The 21,611-nt window shown below is 44.8% G+C and overlaps 1 protein-coding gene across 1 annotated transcript in view; it reads right to left on the bottom strand.

Annotated features, from left to right (window-relative positions):
• The window catches only part of MAP2K6 (mitogen-activated protein kinase kinase 6), a 66,521-nt gene extending 47,537 nt beyond the window's left edge, over nt 1-18,984 (bottom strand). Inside the window, exon 1 of the mRNA XM_033138918.1 lies at nt 18,644-18,984. Within this exon, the coding sequence (XP_032994809.1) occupies nt 18,644-18,659 (16 nt within the window). The 5' untranslated portion in view covers nt 18,660-18,984. The remainder of the gene's footprint in view (nt 1-18,643) is intronic.
• Between the last annotated feature and the right edge of the window lie 2,627 nt (nt 18,985-21,611).

Genomic DNA, 21,611 nt, shown 5'->3' with positions numbered 1-21,611 from the left:
CATAAAGCTCTAGGGTCAATGAAGTACAGTGGTTCTCAAACGCCTTGATACTCAAACAACTTGGAACCCAAACACTGCAAACCCGGAAGTGTTCCAGTTTGTGAACTTTTTTCGGAAGCCGAACGTACTCCATTTTGAGTGTTACGCTTCCAATTTGAGTGCCACACTTCCGTTTTGAGTGCCACACTTCCGTTTTGAGTGTTACGCTGAGGTCTGTCTGTTTTTGCTATTTATTTTGCATTTTTGTTTTTGAGGCTTTTTCGGTTAATTTGTTTTTGTGACTGTGTGGAACCCAGGTCAGCTACTGATTGATTGATTGTGTGACTGCAGTACATGGTTTATTGCTTTCATTTTATGGATCAATGGTCTCTTTAAATAGTAAAATTCATGTTAAATTGGTGTTTTAGGGGTTGTTTTTAAAAGTCTGGAATGGATTAATCCATTTTGCATTACTTTCTATGGGAAAGCGCGCCTTGGTTTTGGAATGGACTTCTGGAACGGATTAAGTTTGAGAACCAAGGTACCACTGTATCAGGAAACTCTGATGGATCACAGAGTGTCTGAGACATGCATCTCATTACACAGAACTGCTTGGCATGCGCCTATGTGATCTCCCCCTAGCCCACTGCCTTTTTAACTAGAGGTGCTGCTGGGAGGCAGTGTTAAGGGAAATGCAGTTCAAAAGAAAAGAAGGGGCTTATCTTTTCCCACCCCGGCTGCAATTGGAACAAAACTCCTTGTGCAGCTATGAGCCTTAGGAGAAAGGTTTCTAATGGTGCTAATGGGAACTTTTTTCAAAGGCTTGTAGCCACAATGGGGTGGGTTTTTTGTTCCGAGGGGAGGAGGATAAACCTCCCTTCCCAGTAGCAACACTCCCCACCTGTCATTAAAGAAGAAAGAACACAAATACATAGCTAAACATCCAATATAATGTGCAGCTTGGGCCTCGATGCTTAGTTTTCTAGAGAAAATTCTGGACAGAACTTGGCCACAGCGTGGCCATACCATTATGGGTAGCTTTCATTTTATACGATACTGTAGTCATATGGCACAAAATGTAGGTACTGTATCTCACTGCAATGGCATATAAGCTAAGCTAATTCCATTTTACCAAAATTGGAATGAGTTAAAACAGGTGGTTGTTGTTGTTTAGTCATCCAACTATTCGTGACCCCATGGAACAGAGCATGCCAGGCACTCCTGTCTTCCACTGCCTCCCACAGTTTGGTCAGAGTCATGTTGGTAGCCTCAAGAACACTGTCCAGCCATCTCGTTCTCTGTCGTCCCCTTCTCCTTGTGCCCTCCATCTTCCCCAACATCAGGGTCTTTTCCAGGGAGTCTTCTCTTCTCATGAGGTGGCCAAAGTATTGGAGCCTCAGCTTCAGGATCTGTCATTCCAGTGAGCACTCAGGGATGATTTCCTTAAGAATGGGTAGGTTTGATCTTCTCGCAGTCCATGGGACTCTCAAGAGTCTCCTCCAGCACCATAATTCAAAAGTATCAATTCTTCGGCGATCAGCCTTCTTGATGGTCCAGCTCTCACTTCCGTACATTACTACTGGGAAAACCATAGCTTTAACTATACGGACCTTTGTCGGCAAGGTGATGTCTCTGCTTTTTAAGATGGTGTCTAGGTTTGTCATTGCATTCCTCCCAAGAAGCAGGCGTCTTTTAATTTTGTGACTGCTGTCACCATCTGCAGTGATCACGGAGCCCAAGAAAGTAAAATCTGTCACTGCCTCCATTTCTTCCCCTTCTATTTGCCAGGAGGTGATGGGACCAGTGGCCATGATCTTAGGTTTTTTTATGTTGAGCTTCAGACCGTATTTTGTGCTCTCCTCTTTCACCCTCATTAAAAGGTTCTTTAATTCCTCCTCACTTTCTGCCATCAAAGTTGTGCCATCTGCATATCTGAAGTTGTTAGGTTGCATTAAAAGAATTGATTAAGTAGAACAATTAAAACCATTATGATGTTATCCACAATTTGCAACCATCCAGAAACTGGTCATACACTGCAAAAAAAGGAGCTTGAAGTTTTCCTGTTCTGTAAAGGTAAAGGTAAAGGGACCCCTGACCATTAGGTCCAGTCGCAGAGGACTCTGGGGTTGCAGCGCTCATCTCACTTTATTGGCCGAGGGAGCCGGCGTACAGCTCGAGGGTCATTTGGCCAGCATGACTAAGCCGCTTCTGGCGAACCAGAGCAGCGCATGGAAACACCGTTTACCTTCCTGTCTACTTGCACTTTGACATGCTTTCGAACTCCTGTTCTGCAGAGATGTGTAATTACCTGCCCCCAAACAACAACAACAACAATAATAATAATCTGAATGCTTCCATAAAATCAAAAAGAGAGGGCAATAAAGTTAGGTGAAAATTGGTTTTCAGTATTTTGTTGCAGTTATAATTAGACTTTTTTTTAAGCTGATTTTAACGCCGTTATTTCACACACTTCAAAAATGTGTTTTTAAAGCTTTCCAATAAGAAGATGAAGTTACAAATATGCCAGGTATTAGGAAGAAATGCAGCGTTTCTGGCAAGGTTTCAGGGGTACGGGCAATGGCCTGAAGCACAAATAAAGAAGCAGAACCCATGTCCTCATGATTTCGCTCTCCGGTGCTCTGTAGCAACAGGCCTCTCGCTGTCTGCTAGAGTGACTTTACATAAGTAATTCTGGCCGGCCAGGAAAGTGACCTCTGTTTGTTGTTCCTCGGCAGGCAGGCCTCTATTTGCTTCTCTGCTTCCAGTTCACATGGCCTCCCCTTTCAAATTCCAATTCCAGGACAAACGTCATCCGAGGAAGAAAGGCACTCCACAATCAGAGACGTTCCTAGCATTTCTCTAGCTACGGTTAAGCAGACTCTGCTTGCTTTCGACAATCACCCAATTATACCAGGATTTTTTTTAATATGGATACAGTATGTGGTCATTTGCCCAGTAAGTATTTAAAGAAGGTCACATATTTAAGCAACTGTGAGCTATTAGGACACATTCTGGAAGGCCTCAAAATGAGTACTGTTATAAAACGTAACTCTGGCATTCTTGCAAAAAGATATAATGTGCCACTTTAACCCTGACTCTCTTCCCTACCTCTTTTCTTTCCACCTCTTTTTTTGGAGGGGGTAACCCGAGCACAAATGCAACTCTGTGCAGGTACACGGGGTGCCCTAAAATGTACGGTCAGCTTGAGAGTTTAAGAACACAGCATAAACCAATTCAATGCAACAGTGAATCCGGAACAAACTGTATCCTCTCAACCCAGTAGGGTGCAGAACATCAATGATTTCCCTTCTTCTCTTTCCATGGTTCATTATACATATCATAAATCCCTGCATAGGTAAAGGGTAAAGGGGACCCCTGACCATCAGGTCCAGTCGTGTCCGACTCTGGGGTTGCGGCGCTCATCTCGCTCTATAGGCCGAGGGAGCCGGCGTTTGTCCTCAGACAGCTTCCGGGTCATGTGGCCAACATGACTAAGCCGCTTCTGGCGAACCAGGGCAGCGCACGGAAACGCCGTTTACCTTCCCGCTGGAGCGGTCCCTATTTATCTACTTGCATTTTGACGTGCTTTCGAACTGCTAGGTGGACAGGAGCTGGGACCAAGCAACGGGAGCTCACCCCGTGGCAGGGATTCGAACCGCCGACCTTCTGATCAGCTAGCCCTAGACTCTGTGGTTTAACCCACAGCGCCACCTGGGTCCCTAAATCCCTGCATATTTTATTTTAAAAAAACCTATACCATTCAGTATTCCATTATTACATCCATCGAAACCTGCTTACACTGTTGAATTTATCTTAAGGCTGCCAGCGTTTTCTGCTGCACAGAATTATTTCCTACATATTGAATAAACGTTTTCCAATCTTCTCCAAATATATGTTCTTCTTGTTCTCTTATTCTATATGTTAAGTCTGCGAGTTGTGCATATTCTGCCAGCTTAAGTTGCCATTCTTCTTTAGTTGGGACCTCGCTCATTTTCCATTTTTGGGCTAACAAAACACGGGCCGTAATAGTGGCATACATAAATAACCCTTTTTGTCACCTGGGAATTTCAGTCTGAATTATCCCCAACAGAAAGGACTCTGGTTTAGGGGGGAAAGTACTTTTAAACATTTTTTTCAATTCATTATGGATCATTTCCCAATACTCTTTTACCCTTTTACAAGTCCACCACATGTGAAAGAACATTCCCTCCACCTCTTTGCATCTCCAGCACTTATCCGATTCGGACTTATACATCTTCGCAAGCCTATTCGGAGTTAAGCGCCATCTGTGAATCATTTTCAGGTAGTTCTCCTTCAAAGAATAACATGCTGTAAACTTCAAGTCACTTTTCCAGAGTTTTTCCCAGAGATTAAAATCTATATTGTGTCCTATATCTATTGCCCAGTGTGTCACTGAGGCTTTAACAAGCTCGTCTTTTGTTTCCCAGGCTAAAAACAAATTAGACATTTTAGACAAATGTGTCTCTTTGTTTTGTAGCAGTTCTTTTTCGAATTGTGAGCTTCAGTCGGCAAAACCATTTTTCCCCCTATCTAATTTAAACATTTCGTGTAACTGATGGTATTGTAATACCATCAATGTTCGAGAACTTTCCACCCTCCAAATGTTGATGGATGACAACTCTCGTTGGCCATCCTGGCGGAAAACGATGCGAGTTGGGAGTCCAGCAACAGGGTCACAGGTTCCCTATCCCTAATCTTTTGGGCAAAATACTCCTGCATTGCAGGGGGTTGGACTAGATGACCCTCGTGGCTCTTTCCAGCTCTACCATTATTTAATTATATGTGCTGCCTCTTACATCAGAAGCACTGTATCTGAATGCCCAAAGACACCCCAGGAAAATTCTTCTAGCTGCAGCCCAGTGACTGCTTCCAGGTTCTAAAGTCCTGGAGCAATGCAGGTCAGCGTTTAAAACGGGTCAGTGGGTGGGAAAGGCGAAACACATGGTGTGGGCCCTTTCCTCGAGACTGGCAGTGCTGTTGTGGGGAGATATCATGTCTTCTGCGCTTTCTAGGTCGCCTCGCAGCCCCCGTGGCTGGGTGGAAAACACAGCCACACAAAAGCAGCAGCCATGCAAAAGGCCACCATTTCCTCTCTCACAAATATATACAGAGCATTTGTGGTTTCACCCTATGTCATCTCTGCAGTTTTTTTTTTTTAAGAGGTTCCCGAGCGTCCAATCAGATCAGCTGTTACGTTCTTCAATCCTACTCCTACTGAAGTCCATAGAAAACTCCCAACAGAAGAACTGCAGCCTTAAGCGTTCACAGTGCGGTGAGCATCTCGAGGTGCTCAATGAAAAGGGCTCTTCCCTGCAAAAAATAAAAAATGCCAGTACAGTAGGTCTCACTTCAACCAGTTACGTAATGATAAATTTCATGAGAGAACTTTTGTGTCTGTGCACTCTGGGCAAATGGAAGCAGGTTGAAGATGCACATAGAGGGAAAGTGTTTCCCTAAAGACAATCCCACTGCTCCCTTTAAACAAAAAATAAAGGGGTGGGGCGAACATAATTTTTCTTCCCTTCCCTTTCTTTTCTGTCAGTGAGGAATTGGGGGAGTAAGCTCATTTTTATTCCACTTTGCAGCCAAGGACCCCTGAGCCCATGAACCAGAATTACAATGCAAGACTTAAACTACACACGCAGAAAACAAATCTTTCATCGGTCAAATGAAAACAAGAGACAATGCCAGGATCTCCCAACTAACAAGAGATAGGCAAATCTCAGGAGCAGGAAGAAGTCTCTTATCACACACACACACACACACACACAGAGAGAGAGAGAGAGAGAGAGAGAGAGAGAGAGAGAGAGAGGGCGAGCTTTCCCATCTATGCAGCAAAGAACTTAACATTTTTGATGTCCAGATTTCAATAAAGTTGTAGACAAACTAGGGTAGCCAGCATGTCCCCTCTAGATGCTGTTAGGACTACAGCTCTAGTAAGCACGGACAGCAATCAGGGACAACAGGAGTTGTAGATGCCACAAACTTTGGTTAGCCCTGATTTTAGAGGATGCAGAAGAAAGTTATTGAACAGTTACTGAAGAAAACAACCTAGCAATCAAGGAGGGGCAGGGAATCTGCTGCTATGGTAGAAGTTGTGGAAGAGGGGAAATAACTTTTAAGAATTGTAAGAGGCTATTTAGCTATCTGGCATCTAATCGCTCAGGAACCTAAGGAAGAAACGGGCACCAGAAAGACGCCAGCTAGATGAACAGTAAGCTTTATAAAATAATCGCCGTTGCAACAATTCTGCTCCTGCTACGATCAAGGGTAGCGGCTTTGACAGTTCGTGGAGAGTTGCCACAGATCAGTGGTACAGCACATAATTCTCATGCAAGAGACTCCAGGTTCAATTTCCAGTACCTCCAAGAAGGACGGGGAAGGACCTCTGTTTGAAACCCTGGAGAGGCAGCACCCCAGTTACAGAAATCCCTTGCACCGAGATATTGTTTGTTCCCATCATTGTTGTCTTTTTGACATCAGGTCTAACATGCTTAAGGCGACAGAGCAGTCTGCAAGTCAGGTTGATGGAAGTGTTTGGAATTGTGTTCTGCTGCTGAAATTTTGTTGTGCTAGTAACAGTCGTACAGTTTCCTAAATTTTGCATTTTATTAGACTGGGAACCTGTAGGTTGATAATGCAAATAACAATACTGAGCTAGATGGATCAAAAAGCATGACAGCGTAAGACAGCTTCCAAGTTTGCGATCCCATCTCTTGGAAGATAAGCAGATTGTTCTTCTGCTGAACATCAGAATGTTCACTGGAGAAGCTGCAATACCTCCTCTTTCCCTAAAGGATGGAACAAATCAAGGGAGTCAGTTCCCGCAGCCAGCACAGGTGCATCACTCAGGATGGTTTGGGGCAGATGTAGGAAGCCCCTCTCTCTCCTTCCACCTGAACAGCCCAACCAGGCCACCACTGCCACAACCTGATTGCTCCCCTTAGAGGCTGCAGCAGAAGCAAGTGAGGATCCAACTGCACCTTACACCACCAAGATCAGCAACTGATCCCTTGGGTGCTGAACAAAAGGCAGACCTGGAAAATTGAGCAAAGGCTCAAAGAGTGGGGAAACAGGGCAGGGGAGACAATTTTAACACACACACACACACACAGAGACACACACACACTACACTTTTCCTGAACACACCGGCAACTCCCAGCTGTTGGCTCTTAATAAAATACTTTGCCCCTTCGGGCAACTCAATTTGGACAGATTGTAAAAGAGAAAAACTCTCGCCCATCCCCAGCCAGCTGCACCAAGTTGCCCCAGCTCTATGTGGCCCGTCTGAAGTTCAGAATGCTCAAATTCCATAGAGGCAGCCTGGAGATACAAACAGCTTGTGGGGGAGAAAAATCACATGCACACACTTTGTGAATAGTCAAAGGAGCAGGTGGTGTGGAAGTGGCAAAGGAGGGTGCTTCTGGACTGGACCCACTGGTCACACTGGCCCTTCCAGTGTGAACGCCACCAGTGTTAGAAACTAAGATATATAAGCTAGGTACCAAGGTTGCAGTGGTCATTTTGGGGCAAGACCACTCTAAAGTCATATTTTTCCAACGGTGGACTGACTGTGATCGATTCTCAGTTAAACACCTGACTAGCTCAGGTGACAGCCTTGAGCCACTATGTAAAGAACTTTGAGAATTTAAGGAAGAAAAGTCACTTGATCCAGTCCACGTATCTATCGGCCTATTCCAACCTCTTTTCCTTAATGTTGACTGCTCCTGCTCAAGGCTGCACAGAAAAAGCAATTGGGTTCCGGAAATTCATCCCAATTGTGCAGATAAAATATAACTGATAGAATTCTACAGGATGAGGTATTTGCGTGTGTAAACAGTACAGATCCAGTGATCCGCAGATGGTGGAGGTGCCAGGCACCATCCTGGAGCCCAAGCATCTTTATATATGGTTTTTATCAGTATCTGTAATATGTGTCTTTCTGATGCAATGGCCTGTGGGCTATGCAAATAAATAAAGTTTGTTGTTGTTGTTTGCCCAAGCATCTTCACTTGGTCACAAGTGGTCAAAAGTCAGGTGCAAAATGTGTCTGGCTGGCACCTGGCTAATTCTGAACAATGAATGCTATCCATACCAGTAATTCAGCGACTAACATCCACATATGTTCCCCTGCACTTCTACTCTTGGTGCACAGTGTCTGACCCACCATTAAGCACCAGGCAGAAATCACAGTTCTTTCTGAAAATTTTAATATGGGAAACACCATGGTCACAGACAATGCCCCTAGGAAAGCGACCACAGTTAGCAGAGCCATTTGGTGAAATCATAATCGTAGGATTGATTATAACAATGCAATTTTAATCCAGCACCACTACCCATCTAACCTCCAAAGGAATGGCTCGATTGCACATTGCACAGGCCTGGGGGGGGGGGGGAGAGAGCTTCACATTTCTTTTTTATATATCTAACTGCTGCCGTTTTCTAGACAGGCAGACAAGGAATATATATGAACATCAGACAAAATGGGCCATATGAATCAATTAGCAGAAGCTCCAAATCAACTGGGTTGTTTTTAGCAGCTTGAAATCCCAGCACTAGCTTCCTTTTCCTTAAGAAATCATTTAGCATATGCTCAATTTTGGGAAAGTGTCTTTTGCAGGCTTTCTTGATTCCCTGCAAGAACTGCTTGCTTATCATCTTCACAAGTACCTTGCTTGTGTTCCATCTTGTTTTGTCGGCTCCAACAGCCCCTACACGTCATATCCATGCATTTGCTTCCCAAGGGCACTCTCCAGAATATGTTGACAAGCCCCACCCCTAGGTACCACTCAGCCACAGCCTCCCAGCCAATAAATGACTACTGGTGTCTGTCTGGGTCATCTACACATAATCTGGAATTGCAGAACAAGAGCTATGAGCAAACAGGGACTCCTTCAGATTAACTACTCGTGCATTGGCAGAGGGCATGGCTGGCATGCACACAAACACACACACACACAGGATCTAGTGCAGGCTAGCTCACTCATTCAGCCACTTCACAGGTTCATTACCAAATGCCTACTGCGTGCGACTCTTTGCACTGCAAAATACAAACAAAGGGAAGAGTGCTAATAATTCAATTACCGCGTGGTTCCTGGGGGTTGCATTGGAGGAACACGTTATAAACTGCTCTTCCGAAACCTGTGAACTTTCCTCCATAACCCTGGAGAAGTACGCAACAGTAGTTTACCTATGTTTAGCAAAAGGCAACACAACTATGGAATAGCCAAAGTGAGAGGGAAGATTCTGTCTCTGCCCTGTTCTTTCCTGAGGCTAAGTTTCAGAGAACTCAACGGGGTTCAATTCCATGTAGATATAGACATAGACACACACAATTGCACAACCAACTGGTCACAAAAAAAGAAAGATTTCCTAAATTGCATGTAAAGTATAATTGCACCCTCTGCAGCCACTGTCTCATTACAGGCACTGCATGCAGCTTGTTTAATAAAATAAAATAAAATAAGCTCCAAAATCACATGTAGGCTACGGCAAAGCACCACTGTGGAAAATTGCTACAGTTCCCATGGCATCTCTGTCTATGTCGCCTATACAACCTGATATAACATCACAGGACTTTTCTTTTCCAAGACCTGTGTGGTTACATGAAAAACGAAGGCAATATTGAAAGCTTGTAAACAGCCACCAGTCCGGTTCCCTGCAGAATTTCCTCCAAACAACCAGGCAAGGAGGCTATAAAAGAGACGGGAGATTCTTTTCATTTTGGGCAAGTGTACTAATGTAATATTTTTGTGCACTAGTTTCATTTGCAACATATTTAAGTATGTCCCACAAGCTGCTCACGCTGTTATATGTATACAAGCCCCACTAAGGCGCACAGCGAGGCTTTTAAAAATGTTTTGTTTCTTGCCAGTGGTGCGCCTCCGAGATGAGTTGGCACCTGCCAAGAAACACAGAGGGCATCACACACACAAGAACGGCATTCATGGCTCTCTGCATCACACACACACACACACACACGCAGAGAATAGATCGCAAACTTTCAGGAAATTCCCACCCATCCCCACCCCGCATTGCAAAACATAAAAATTAGGTGTGAGAATCATTTGGCAGAGTGAACTCACAGCAACAATACAGTATCTATTTTCGTAGCCAAGCCACTCTGCATTCCAAAGGTAGTGAACAGCTTAGGAGATATTTTTTCTGCTCTCCAATCTTCAACTTAGCTTTTCTGGTTTTAAATTATGGACACCCCAACACCACATGGCTTCAAATATTATTATTTAAATATGCAAGAGGTTCAGTTCTGCCTCTTAAAACAAAATATATACAGTGGTGCCTCGCAAGACGAAATTAATTCGTTCCGCGAGTCGTTTCGTATTGCGAAAAATTCGTCTTGTGAAGCACGACCATAGGAATACATTGAAATTTTCATCTTGCGAAGCACGACCATAGAAAAATTCGTCTCACGAGTTAGCTAAAAATCGCAAAACCCTTTCGTCTAGCAAGTTTTTCATTGTGCGAGGCATTCGTCTTGCGAGGTACCACTGTATTGTTCTTCATGAGACTGGGAGTGGGGGACCTTTGTATTTCAACAATATTGAAGTGGAAAGATTGTCCAGTATCAGTGATGGAGATCATAAAAAACAAATTATGAAATGGGAAGGGTTACAGTCAGCCTTTTAACGCATATTTAACCGCACATTAGCATGTAAGAACGTAGAAGCCACTTGTCTAGGGATCAGAAGCTGGCATCCTTTGGGCCAAAACCAGCCCCGTAAGTTGTGCCATATGGTCAGTCCCCTTGCTCAACTGCAAAATAGGGGGCCATGGGATAGGTCAGGCATAGGCAACCTTCGGCTCTCCAGATGTTTTGGACTACAATTCCCATCATCCCTGACCACTGGTCCTGTTAGCTAGGGATCATGGGAGTTGTAGGCCAAAACATCTGGAGAGCCGAAGGTTGCCTATGCCTGGGATAGGTTATCATCTTTTGCTTTAGGACATACAGCAGCAGCAGATGAATGGGGGAACAGGGGTGGGCAAAAGTGACTCTCTGGGAAAACTAGGCTTGGTAGTAGTAGGCTTGGATGAAAACCCCCCTCCCCATCCCACCCCAAAAAAAACAACCACATATCAGATACATTCAGTGCTTCCGTCAAACATGTTCAGTATCCCCATCGTGCCATAAGGAAGATTTTAGCAGCAAAGAACAACTCCAATAATCATCCACAGAGTAAACTCACAAAGTTTAAACCTCTGCTAAACGTATTAGCACAGATTACAACGCATGCAAGTCAGAAGCTACAAATTCAATAAGCAAAGGGATTTTCTGTAAATCATCGTTAGAAATGATATTAAGGTTATTTGTAGTTTTCTAGGTCTTATAGCGTATGATCGCTGAAATCCATATTTACACACGTTTTTAATATATCAATACATATATAAGACCAGCAACGTACAAAAACCCAAGTGGAATAAACATGATCTGTGCCCACGTTACGTAAGTGGACATAAGCAACTTCTTTTCACTTTTTCATGACTTCCTATTCCCCACTCATATTCCATAAATCTGAAACATTTTCCACCTCTCCTACAAAAGTTTATATAGCATCTGACAAAAATGGAATATACAATACAAGAAGATATTGTCTACAATAAATCTAATGCTTTTGTGTATTTCATAGATCTCACTGGCCCAACTTGCACAGTATGATAAACCATATTTTCTTTCCAAGCATTTTGCACCTGGCTAGCCACGACTTGCCACCAAGTGAAAATGTCCGGGTGCCAGGATGGTGCCTGACATCTCCACCAGGGAGGTACATGCCTGGGAAGCCTTGGATCTTGCCTGTTTTCACACACTAACAACACATCCTGCAGAATTCTATCCATTATATGTTATCTGCACAAACAGAATGAACTTCAGGAACCAAAAAGTCAAATTGAAAAATACAACTTTTGAGCTGTCTGGCCCCCAAATGTCAACGAGACAATCTGTTTTGGCAACTGCAACCTTGGCTTAAGGAGCCATTTGGCACCCAGTTTATATATCTGAGCCAGTGTGGTGTAGTGGTTAAGAGTGGTGGACTCGTAATCTGGTGAACCGGGTTCGCGTCTCCGCTCCTCCACATGCAGCTGCTGGGTGACCTTGGGCTAGTCACACTTCTTTGAAGTCTCTCAGCCCCACTCACCTCACAGAGTGTTTGTTGTGGGGGAGGAAGGGAAAGGAGAATGTTTGCCACTTTTACACTCCTTTGGGTAGTGATAAAGCGGGATATCAAATCCAAACTCTTCTTCCTCTTCCTCTTCTTCTTCTAACACTGAATTGATGCCCAATAGCGGCAAGTAGCTGTGAGGATCATTCTGGGAAACTGTGGGAAATTCAAACAGTCCTCAGCCACCCTGGTAAGCTCACTGCAAAAGGGGCGTCACAGCATGGGGCAGGGTCCACTGATGCAACTGGGGTCCCACTACCAGAAGTCACTGTGCCTCTCAAACCTCATGCCGGACTTGAGTCAGAAAGATGGCACTTTGCCTAAAGAGCTACCAGAGAGTGTGTGTGCAGCAAGGCTCCAGATCCCTCTTCAGAGACATAAGAGACTTGCACAAATTCAGTCCCTTGCAACTAGCAAGCAGTGGGTTACCGGTATTTAATTTTAATTTTATTTTTTAAATTTAATTTTCAATCTGCCCTTCACAAACATCATCACCATGGCAGTCTACAAGAAAATATTATCACGAGAGGCACGGCGGCTGCAACGAAAATCTGGCATGCATGCAATGGATACAGTTTTTCTACCACTTTTCAAAGACAGCAGATGCTGTTCACATCTTGCACAGAATTCCACCACACATCCCCATTTCTCAAGTCGTTAAATCCAAATGGGATTGAGCCATGCAAAATCCTGACGCATAGTAGAAGCCGCAAATCAGAAAACGACGAAGCCTTCTTCTCCTGTTTGCTTTTTTTTGTTTTTCTAACCTATTCCGTGTGACGAGGGGAGGATAAATATACCAAACACATTATCAACTGTTTAAAAAAAAAAAAAAAGGAAGAGGATGCATTTAATTATTCCACAAATCACAGAAGTTCACATTTTTCTAAGTACAGAATATTTTAAGCTTGTTTTTTATGTTCTTGTTGGTTTTGCATCCTTCCGCCCCCAACTTGGAAATTGATGCAGAGTGGAATTATCAACGTAATGCAATATGGGGCATCCATCACACTGGGTGGAATTCGACATCAAGCTAAGACAATCGTTCTGTCTGGGCAACTACATCAGCTTGCCAGATGTTAACAATCGCTCCTCTCTTCCACTGTTCTGGGGGGGTCTCCTCACAGCCACTTATTTTGCAGTGGGGGGGGGCACACAGGGGGGAGAAGGCAGGGAGGCCCATTGCACAAGCAAAGCCCTTACACAGGCTTCTTAGGTATATTTATAGCAGTGAAATAAAGAACACTTTTCAATAAGCAAAGAAACTTCACCTGAGCAGATGTTGCTCTTGATGTGCCATGGCTAGGTTTCATAGGGGATACCCTGCGTGCAACAGAACCTGCCTAAACCCATTGCCACCCTTCCTCCCCATCACGAAAGGCCTCTCCTGGAGGTCAGGGGAACTCAATGCACCTCAAAGACTCGCAAAAGGTCTGCGGTTCCTATTCTCTCTCCCAGCATCCCTCCCGAAATGAGCTGAAGCACTTTCCATTCCAGCACAGGGCACTTTGGAGCTCAACCTTTGCTGTGCTCTTTTACCTGGGGATAATTTTCAGTGACTAATTCCAGCTAAGTGCTGATTTCAAGCACCCAGAACTAATTATCCTTCCACTAAACAATGGAGAGCGTTGCTTCAGTATTTAACCTCTTGCAACCAGTTCTGTAAATAGTAATTCGCACTGCCTTAACGCTAGCTGCACGATCAAGATTGCACACCAAAGCAAAGCAAAACTTACCGGTAACCGAACGCGATCACGGCCAACTCTTCCGAACGGAACTAGCCAAGAGCTAAAGTCAAGAGAACCTCCCGACTCCTTCAGAAGTGCTGTCTGTGGCATTATTAGATTTGGTAGCTCAAAGTGGCTTCCGTACACCTATTGAACTCCATTGTGAAGCGTTCCGGGTTCAATAAGGGTTTAATGGAATATTGAGCCCCCCTCCAGACTGCTGTTTAATAGCAGTTTTATGCCGCAACATGTCACTTATGCATTAGCAGGGCATGGGCACGTAGCGTGGGGAGTGCCAGGGAGGCACACAATTTTTGAGGGGGCACAAACCAGGCGTTCCCACGCAGGTGACGCCAGCATGGCATAGCCCGATGCTCCTCTCTGCCTGCCAAGGGTCCTGCCGGCTGGCCAGGCTCCCCCCTGTGCAGGCAGACAGGCAGTTCAGCACAGCCCTGCTTTGCTCTGGTGGGGGTGGAGTTGCTCCAATGGCGTCAGCAGCTAGGCTGCCCCCCCCATGCACAGTGTGAGTACAGCATTCCCAATCAGCACACCCTGGGCACCAGCAAACAACGCTATGCCACTAGTAGGGCATCTGAAACGGATTTCTATCAGATCACCCCACATTATCAGTTGTTCTCATATGCTTTCTAAAGTTCCTGCGTTACTGCATCCACACTTTAACTCTACCTATTCTGTTTTCCGTGTTTCCACCCCCACCCCCAATTGCTCATCCTTCACCCCAAGTGTAAGATAGTTGCACTATGATGCCATGCTTCTATTTGTACACTTTCAAGGGTCTGTGTTCAGGCTGCGGTTGCAGGGCTAAACCGGAGTTCATTTCCACACACACAATGGAATGCCTGCGTCTGGCATCAACAGAAACTATGCAGGGGTGATTACTTCAAATAAGTGGGTACATTTAGCCACACTATCTGAAGGCAGCCCTGTTTTTAATGTTTGACATTCCATTATGTTTTTATATTTTGCTGAAACCCAGCCAGATGGGCGGAGTATAAATAATAATAATATTATTATTACAGTCGTACCTTGGTTCTCCAACGGAATCTGTTCTGAAGTCCGTTCAACTTCCAAAAACATTCAAAAACCAAGGCCCAGCTTCCGATTGGCTGCAGGGGCTTCCTGCACTCAATTGGAAGCCGCGTCGGACATTCGGCTCCCAAAAAAACGTTCGCAAACTGGAACACTTACTTCCAGGTTTGCGGCATTCGGGAGCCAAAACGTTTGAGTCACAAGGCATTTGAGAACCAAGATACGACTGTATTATTATTATTATTATTATTATTATTATTATTATTACCATCAAGACGCTCTTGCACCATAGCATATTAAAAGCGGGACTAAAAGGATTTGTAGTATAAAAAGTTGCAGATATTTAGCAGGAAACTTCAGGGCACTGACCGATTGCAGCCAAAGCAGTATAAAATCACCCTGAAATGTTTGCATGTGCAAATGGCATTGAAAGCGCCATCACGCATAAACAATTTGATTGCATCATGAGCACAGGTGAGGATGAATGTGCAATAAGAAGGACGTCTGGAGGAGCCCTGAAATCATTGTGAACGGTTCAATATCAGAAACCAAAAAGACTGTTAGCTAAAACGGGATTTAGACCACCTCCTAACAATGGTGAAGTCCTGCTGAATTCAACAGCGCTCACAGGTAAAGTAAGGTTAGGACTGCAACCTGGTGGCTTTCGCCTAGATCTGTATCTCCTAAGGTGTTGTACACATCGTCCCGGGGTATGCAAAAGGTTTTCAAAGGGGGCATATCGTATTTTCCGGCGTATAAGACGACTGGGAGTATAAGATGACCCCCCCAACTTTTCCAGTTAAAATATAGAGTCTGAGATATACTCGACTGCAGATTCTCCACCCGGCGTATAAGACGACCCCAGCTCCTGCCAACCTAGCAATTCGAAAGCACGCCAGTGCAAGTACAGTGGTACCCCGCTAGACGAATGCCTCGCTAGACGAAAAACTCGCTAGACGAAAGCATTCGTCTAGCGGGAGGCAGCCCCGCTAGACGAAAAAGTCTGTGGGGCTGCCTCGCAAGACGAAAAAATTTCGTCTTTTTTTTTTCGTTTTGCGGAGCGCGGCTCCCATTGCCGCTCCGCAAGACGAAAACCCCGCTAGACGAAAATTTTCGCGGGACGAATTATTTTCGTCTAGCGGGGCACCACTGTAGATAAATAGGTACCGCTGCAGTGGGAAGGTAAACGGCGTTTCCATGCGCTCTGGCTTCCATCATGGTGTTCCATCACGCCAGAAGTGGTTTAGTCATGCTGGGCACATGACCCAGAAAGCTGTCTGTGGACAAACACCGGCTCCCTTGGCCTGAAAGCGAGATGAGCGCCGCAACCCCAGTCGCCTTTGACTGGACTTAACCACCCAGGGGTCATTTACCTTTACCATTACCTTTATCAATCTCTTGTGTTTAAAAAAGCATACCCAAAGGAAGACTCCTTTCTGCCATTACAGTTGTCAAGGTGTATTATTTTAGAAATATTGCATCTCTTATAGCATCACAAATTACATATAAATCCACAGTATCCTGTAGTTCTCATGCTCGGCTGAAATAAATATCAAGTAAATGCAATTGTATTTCCGTTATATTGAAGCCTTGTAACCCTGGCGTTATCCTTCCTCCGCTCCCCCTGTTGTCCAACCCACCAGTTAACATTGCAGAGTAACCTAAGCAAAAGACAAGGCCCTTGTCCCCAATGAGCTTACAATCTGAAGTTCCGTATACACAGTTACCCCCACAACCCTCAAAGTTAGGCCTTTTTTCTTTCTGCCGTTTTAACACACTACCCCTTACTTTCTGCTGCATACAGACACCTTTATTCTTTTGAAATTAAGGGTCTCTAGATGCTTTTGGAGCAAACATTTGCTTCATTTGTGTTCTTTATAGTACCTTTAAAAACACACACACACACACACACACAACCTCATCTACTTGAAAATTACATTCTACACATCTAAATATATGTATGAAAATGCTTCACGTGGACAGGATGAGGGTTGGAAAGGAAACTGAAATTCTAGGCTGGTAAATGATGGCCTTACCAGAAAAGATGATGGATCCTGGCCACAAACAGAACTGGATAAAAGCAGGATCTAACCTGAATGAATTGGTGCACTTTTCCCTTCAATTTAGACAAATCCAGTCCCTCAAAAAAAAAAGGAGTACTTTTTCACTGTCTCTCTGCTCCGGCTTTTATCAGTTTTTTCCAAGGGAAGAGGAGGGAGATTCAGGTTTTTACATCCTCCCCTTTTCCTCCTCCGTGTATCAAATGATGGATTCCCCCTCTTGGCTGTTAACAAGATCAACATGTTGGATCCGAAGAGAAAGAAAGAGTGCCACATTCTCTGCTAGCCATCCTTTTAGACTGGCAAAATAAAAACCCCGATTGGGCTCTTTTCTGCTGAGAGCTTCCAATCAGCCTCCATTTGGCCAGAAGAGAGGACTGCAGTAAATAGGGAATAAATTATGCAATTCAGCCGCCACAAAGTGCAACTAGGGAAAGGGGGGGGGGGTTGACATTAAACACTGCGATTAGCGCCGATTGCCTCTCTAGCCCCTTTTCCCGACCACCCTCGAGAGGAAGAAATGAAGTCGTCGATAAAGGAACTCATACAAGTGGCTTCCCAAAATGCATTCTGTACCACTGTGCACAGAATCCAAACCCACGAGTCCTGCAGCCTCTGTAACACGGATATTTGTAATGCAGAAGATAATAAAACCCAGAAAACTGAATCCGTATATCCATGCATAGGCAACTGGATTCCTCCCCCAACTGCAAGACCCAGGAAGGATGGCTACAGTAGTTTCCACTTTAAACATTACTCTTATAAAGTTTGAAGGGGACGCTTGTCTACATTTTGATTCCATGTCAATTATCCTTCCGCGTTTGCCCATCTTTTAAAACCGTGTCGCCAGCCTTAGGACACAGAACCTTCTCCAGTACTTTTGACAAAAAGATCTGCTCTGCCTCCATTTACACACATCACAAACCAAGGAATCCGTGTTCCAGTGTAAGAAAACGTAGGGTACTTCCTTGCGTAACTTTCTCAAAACCAGTCCTAAAACTACACGCACAGCTTGCGACGGGTGGGGGGGGGGGTTAAGTCTGTGGAAAATGAGCTCAGCATTGGCATCAGAACAATGCTTTCCCATAGAAACAGAGGCATATATTTAATTCTTAGTAACTCCACTCAAGTTTCACCTTCCATTTCCTCCAGATAATTTTATATTTTTAAAAAAATACAAAGTTTGGCTTAAATTTGCAAGGTAAATTGTCTGCAGATTTGCATTTTGCCTTTTTTTGAGAAAAAAAGAAAATAATACAGCAGCTAAATGCATAAGCCCTGCAAAAGCCTTTATCTGCCCTGACTGTGCAAAAGGCAAAAAAAAAAAAAAAAGCTCAGTAATCCCAGCAGAAGAATGCAAATAACGTCAATGCACAGCTGAACTGCAAGCCCTGCCTTACAGGAACTATGTGTGCCTGTGAGTGTGTGCGTGAGTGTGTGTGCGCGCGCCAGTGTGTGTCTGCAAAAAAAAAAAAAAAGGTACATTCTAAACAGGAAATGCAACTGAGAGCTATTCAAAGCCTCAAACTTCAAAATGCAATTGCATCCCCAAAATTGCATGCATGCAATTCCATAATGCATGGACGACTTTTTGCATATCTGCAAGGAACGCAAGTCGGAGCCTTACCTCTCGGCTGAGACATTTTCCCCTCTGCTTTGATGGGGGAGGGGAACACAAAAGACTTTGCCTTCTCTCTTCAGTAGCTAGTTTTGCAACAAAGATGCAAACTGCAAGCGCCCAGTCTTCATGCAACTGGAGTTTTTCTGACTCCCTGCAGCAGATCTCCTTGCAGAGGAAGGAACTGCAATTGCACACCTTGCAAAACAGATTGCAAAGTGGGGTTTCACCCCCTATTGCAATGGTAAGGAAGGCTCTGCTGCACCTACATGATGGGCCAGGACTGGCAGCTAAAAGCTCCAAACTTGGATCCGAGTGCCTTAGTGCGCAGACGTCCTTTCTACGAGCAGCGCGTTGGTTTGTGGGTACTGTAGTTCATCCGGATAGCCCATTGAGCTTCTTTAAGGAGACTCCGTTGTCTTCATGCTCGAGGAGGGAGGTGGGTGGGATTAAGATACACGGAGCCATCTACTTGGAGGCGGCTGCTGTGCAGCGGGGGCGCACAGATCCCACTGGAAAATGTAAGCAGGAAATGGAAACGGCCGCGCACAGTCTTCTGCTATGTAATCGGAAAGCTGCAGAGAAGCATTGCCTAGCAGAGCGAGCATGCAACCACGTTGCGAGACTTCGTGTCTATCCAATGGCAGTTTCATAACATAGGAATTGCCGTACTGCAGTCTAGCAGTCTGCCTCCAACATTGGCGACCCCTCGCCTCGCATGGCAGCACATATACCAGGGAATGCTCAACCTCTCAGAAGGATATTATCACTATACAGAAATGACTGCATGACTCGCAGCCATTGAGCATCTTCTGAATTAATTTGCCTTAAGCTTTTAGTCTAAACACATACATGCAAGCAAGACACACTGCCCAAGATAAACAGTGGTGTTTCTCTCAATAAATACTTTCCTGCCATCTAAATTGAAGCAATAATAATAATAATAATAAGCAGTTATGGAATAACTGATTGGTTCAAAATTAGGAAAGGAGTACGACAAGGCTGTATATTGTCTCCCTGCTTATTTAACTTATATGCAGAATTCATCATGCGAAAGGCTGGGCTGGATGAATCCCAAACCGGAATTAAGATTGCCGGAAAAAATATCAACAACCTCAGATATGCTGATGATACAACCTTGATGGCAGAAAGTGAGGAGGAATTGAAGAACCTTTTAATGAGGGTGAAAGAGGAAAGCGCAAAATATGGTCTGAAGCTCAACATCAAAAAAACTAAGATCATGGCCACTGGTCCCATCACCTCCTGGCAAATAGAAGGGGAAGAAATGGAGGCAGTGAGAGATTTCACTTTCTTGGGTTCCATGATCACTGCAGATGGTGACAGCAGTCACAAAATTAGAAGACGCCTGCTTCTTGGGAGAAAAGCAATGACAAACCTAGACAGCATCTTAAAAAGCAGAGACATCACCTTGCCAACAAAGGTCCGTATAGTTAAAGCTATGGTTTTCCCAGTAGTAATGTACGGAAGTGAGAGCTGGACCATCAAGAAGGCTGATCGCCGAAGAATTGATGCTTTTGAATTATGGTGCTGGAGGAGACTCTTGAGAGTCCCATGGACTGCAAGAAGATCAAACCTATCCATTCTCAAGGAAATCGGCCCTGAGTGCTCACTAGAAGGACAGATCCTGAAGTTGAGGCTCCAGTACTTTGGCCACCTCATGAGAAGAGAAGACTCCCTGGAAAAGACCCTGATGTTGGGAAAGATGGAGGGCACAAGGAGAAGGGGACGACAAAGGATGAGATGGTTGGACAGTATTCTCGAAGCTACTAACATGAGTTTGGCCAAACTGCGGGAGGCAGTGAAGGATAGGCGTGCCTGGCGTGCTCTGGTCCATGGGGGTCACGAAGAGTCGGACACGACTGAACGACTGAACAACAACAACAAAAATTGAAGCACTCCGTATTGTTTGGTCACTATATTTTAAAAATGCGGGTTGTTTTGCCGCGTTCAATTACAAGTTACTTTTAAAAGACTGGTGGATGAACCAGGATTTGTTGACCCAGTGCTAAATCTCAGGTCTTTTCATTTCTACTTTGCTGCTATTAAAAATATTGTGGTTATAAATTTGAGTATTGCCCCATGCCATGCATTTCAAGCGCATTGCAGGGGTTGGACTAAATGACCCTCAGGGTCCCTTCCAACTCTACTATTCTGTGGATCCTAAGAAATGATTGCAAAGCTACAGCTCCCAACATCCTCAACAAAGTGCAGTTCCCAGGGTTCTTTGGAGGAAGCCAGTTGCTCTAAATCTATGGTGCAGATGTGACATGTGAGCTCAGTCACATGTATAGTTCTCATTCCAGGACCCCAGTAAACCTCAGGGATAAGAGTCCAGGGGGTGGGAGCTGGTATGCTCAGTGCCACGCCCTAGTGATACAGAGGTGGGGGCCTGCAGGAAGGGCGCTGAGCACGGCTGTCCCAAATTGCTGCCCACAGGTGGAATTCGTGCACCCAGGGACAGAGTCACAATAAACTGAAAAGCCCAGTGCTAAAAGAGCAGAGCCTGTAGAACAATTAGTTGTGCTTGCCAGTCTCCTGAAGCTGAGCGATGCAACCATACTCATAATACCAGAGACCAGCGCACAATTCAGACTCCCTAATAGGTAAAAGGTAAAGGACCCCTGGGCGGTTAAGTCCAGTCAAAGGCGACTATGGGGTTGCGGCGCTCATCTCACTTTCAGGCCAAGGGAACCAGCGTTTGTCCACAGACAGCTTTCTGGGTCATGTGGCCAGCATGAGTAAACCGCTTCTGGCGCAACGGGACACCGTGATGGAAGCCAGAGCGCACAAAAACGCCGTTTACCTTCCTGCCACAGCGGTACCTATTTATCTACTTGCACTGGTGTACTTTTGAAATGCTAGGTTGGCAGGAGCTGGGACAGAGCAACGGGAGCTCACTCCATCGCAGGGATTACCTTTACTCCCTAATGAATCACCAGCACAATACAGAAACTGC

This window comes from Lacerta agilis, chromosome 2 (genome assembly GCF_009819535.1).
Source record: "Lacerta agilis isolate rLacAgi1 chromosome 2, rLacAgi1.pri, whole genome shotgun sequence".
NCBI classification, from domain to species: domain Eukaryota; kingdom Metazoa; phylum Chordata; class Lepidosauria; order Squamata; family Lacertidae; genus Lacerta; species Lacerta agilis.
The sequence above is the reverse complement of the archived record's forward strand: the minus strand, read 5'-3'. Positions and strand labels throughout refer to the sequence as shown.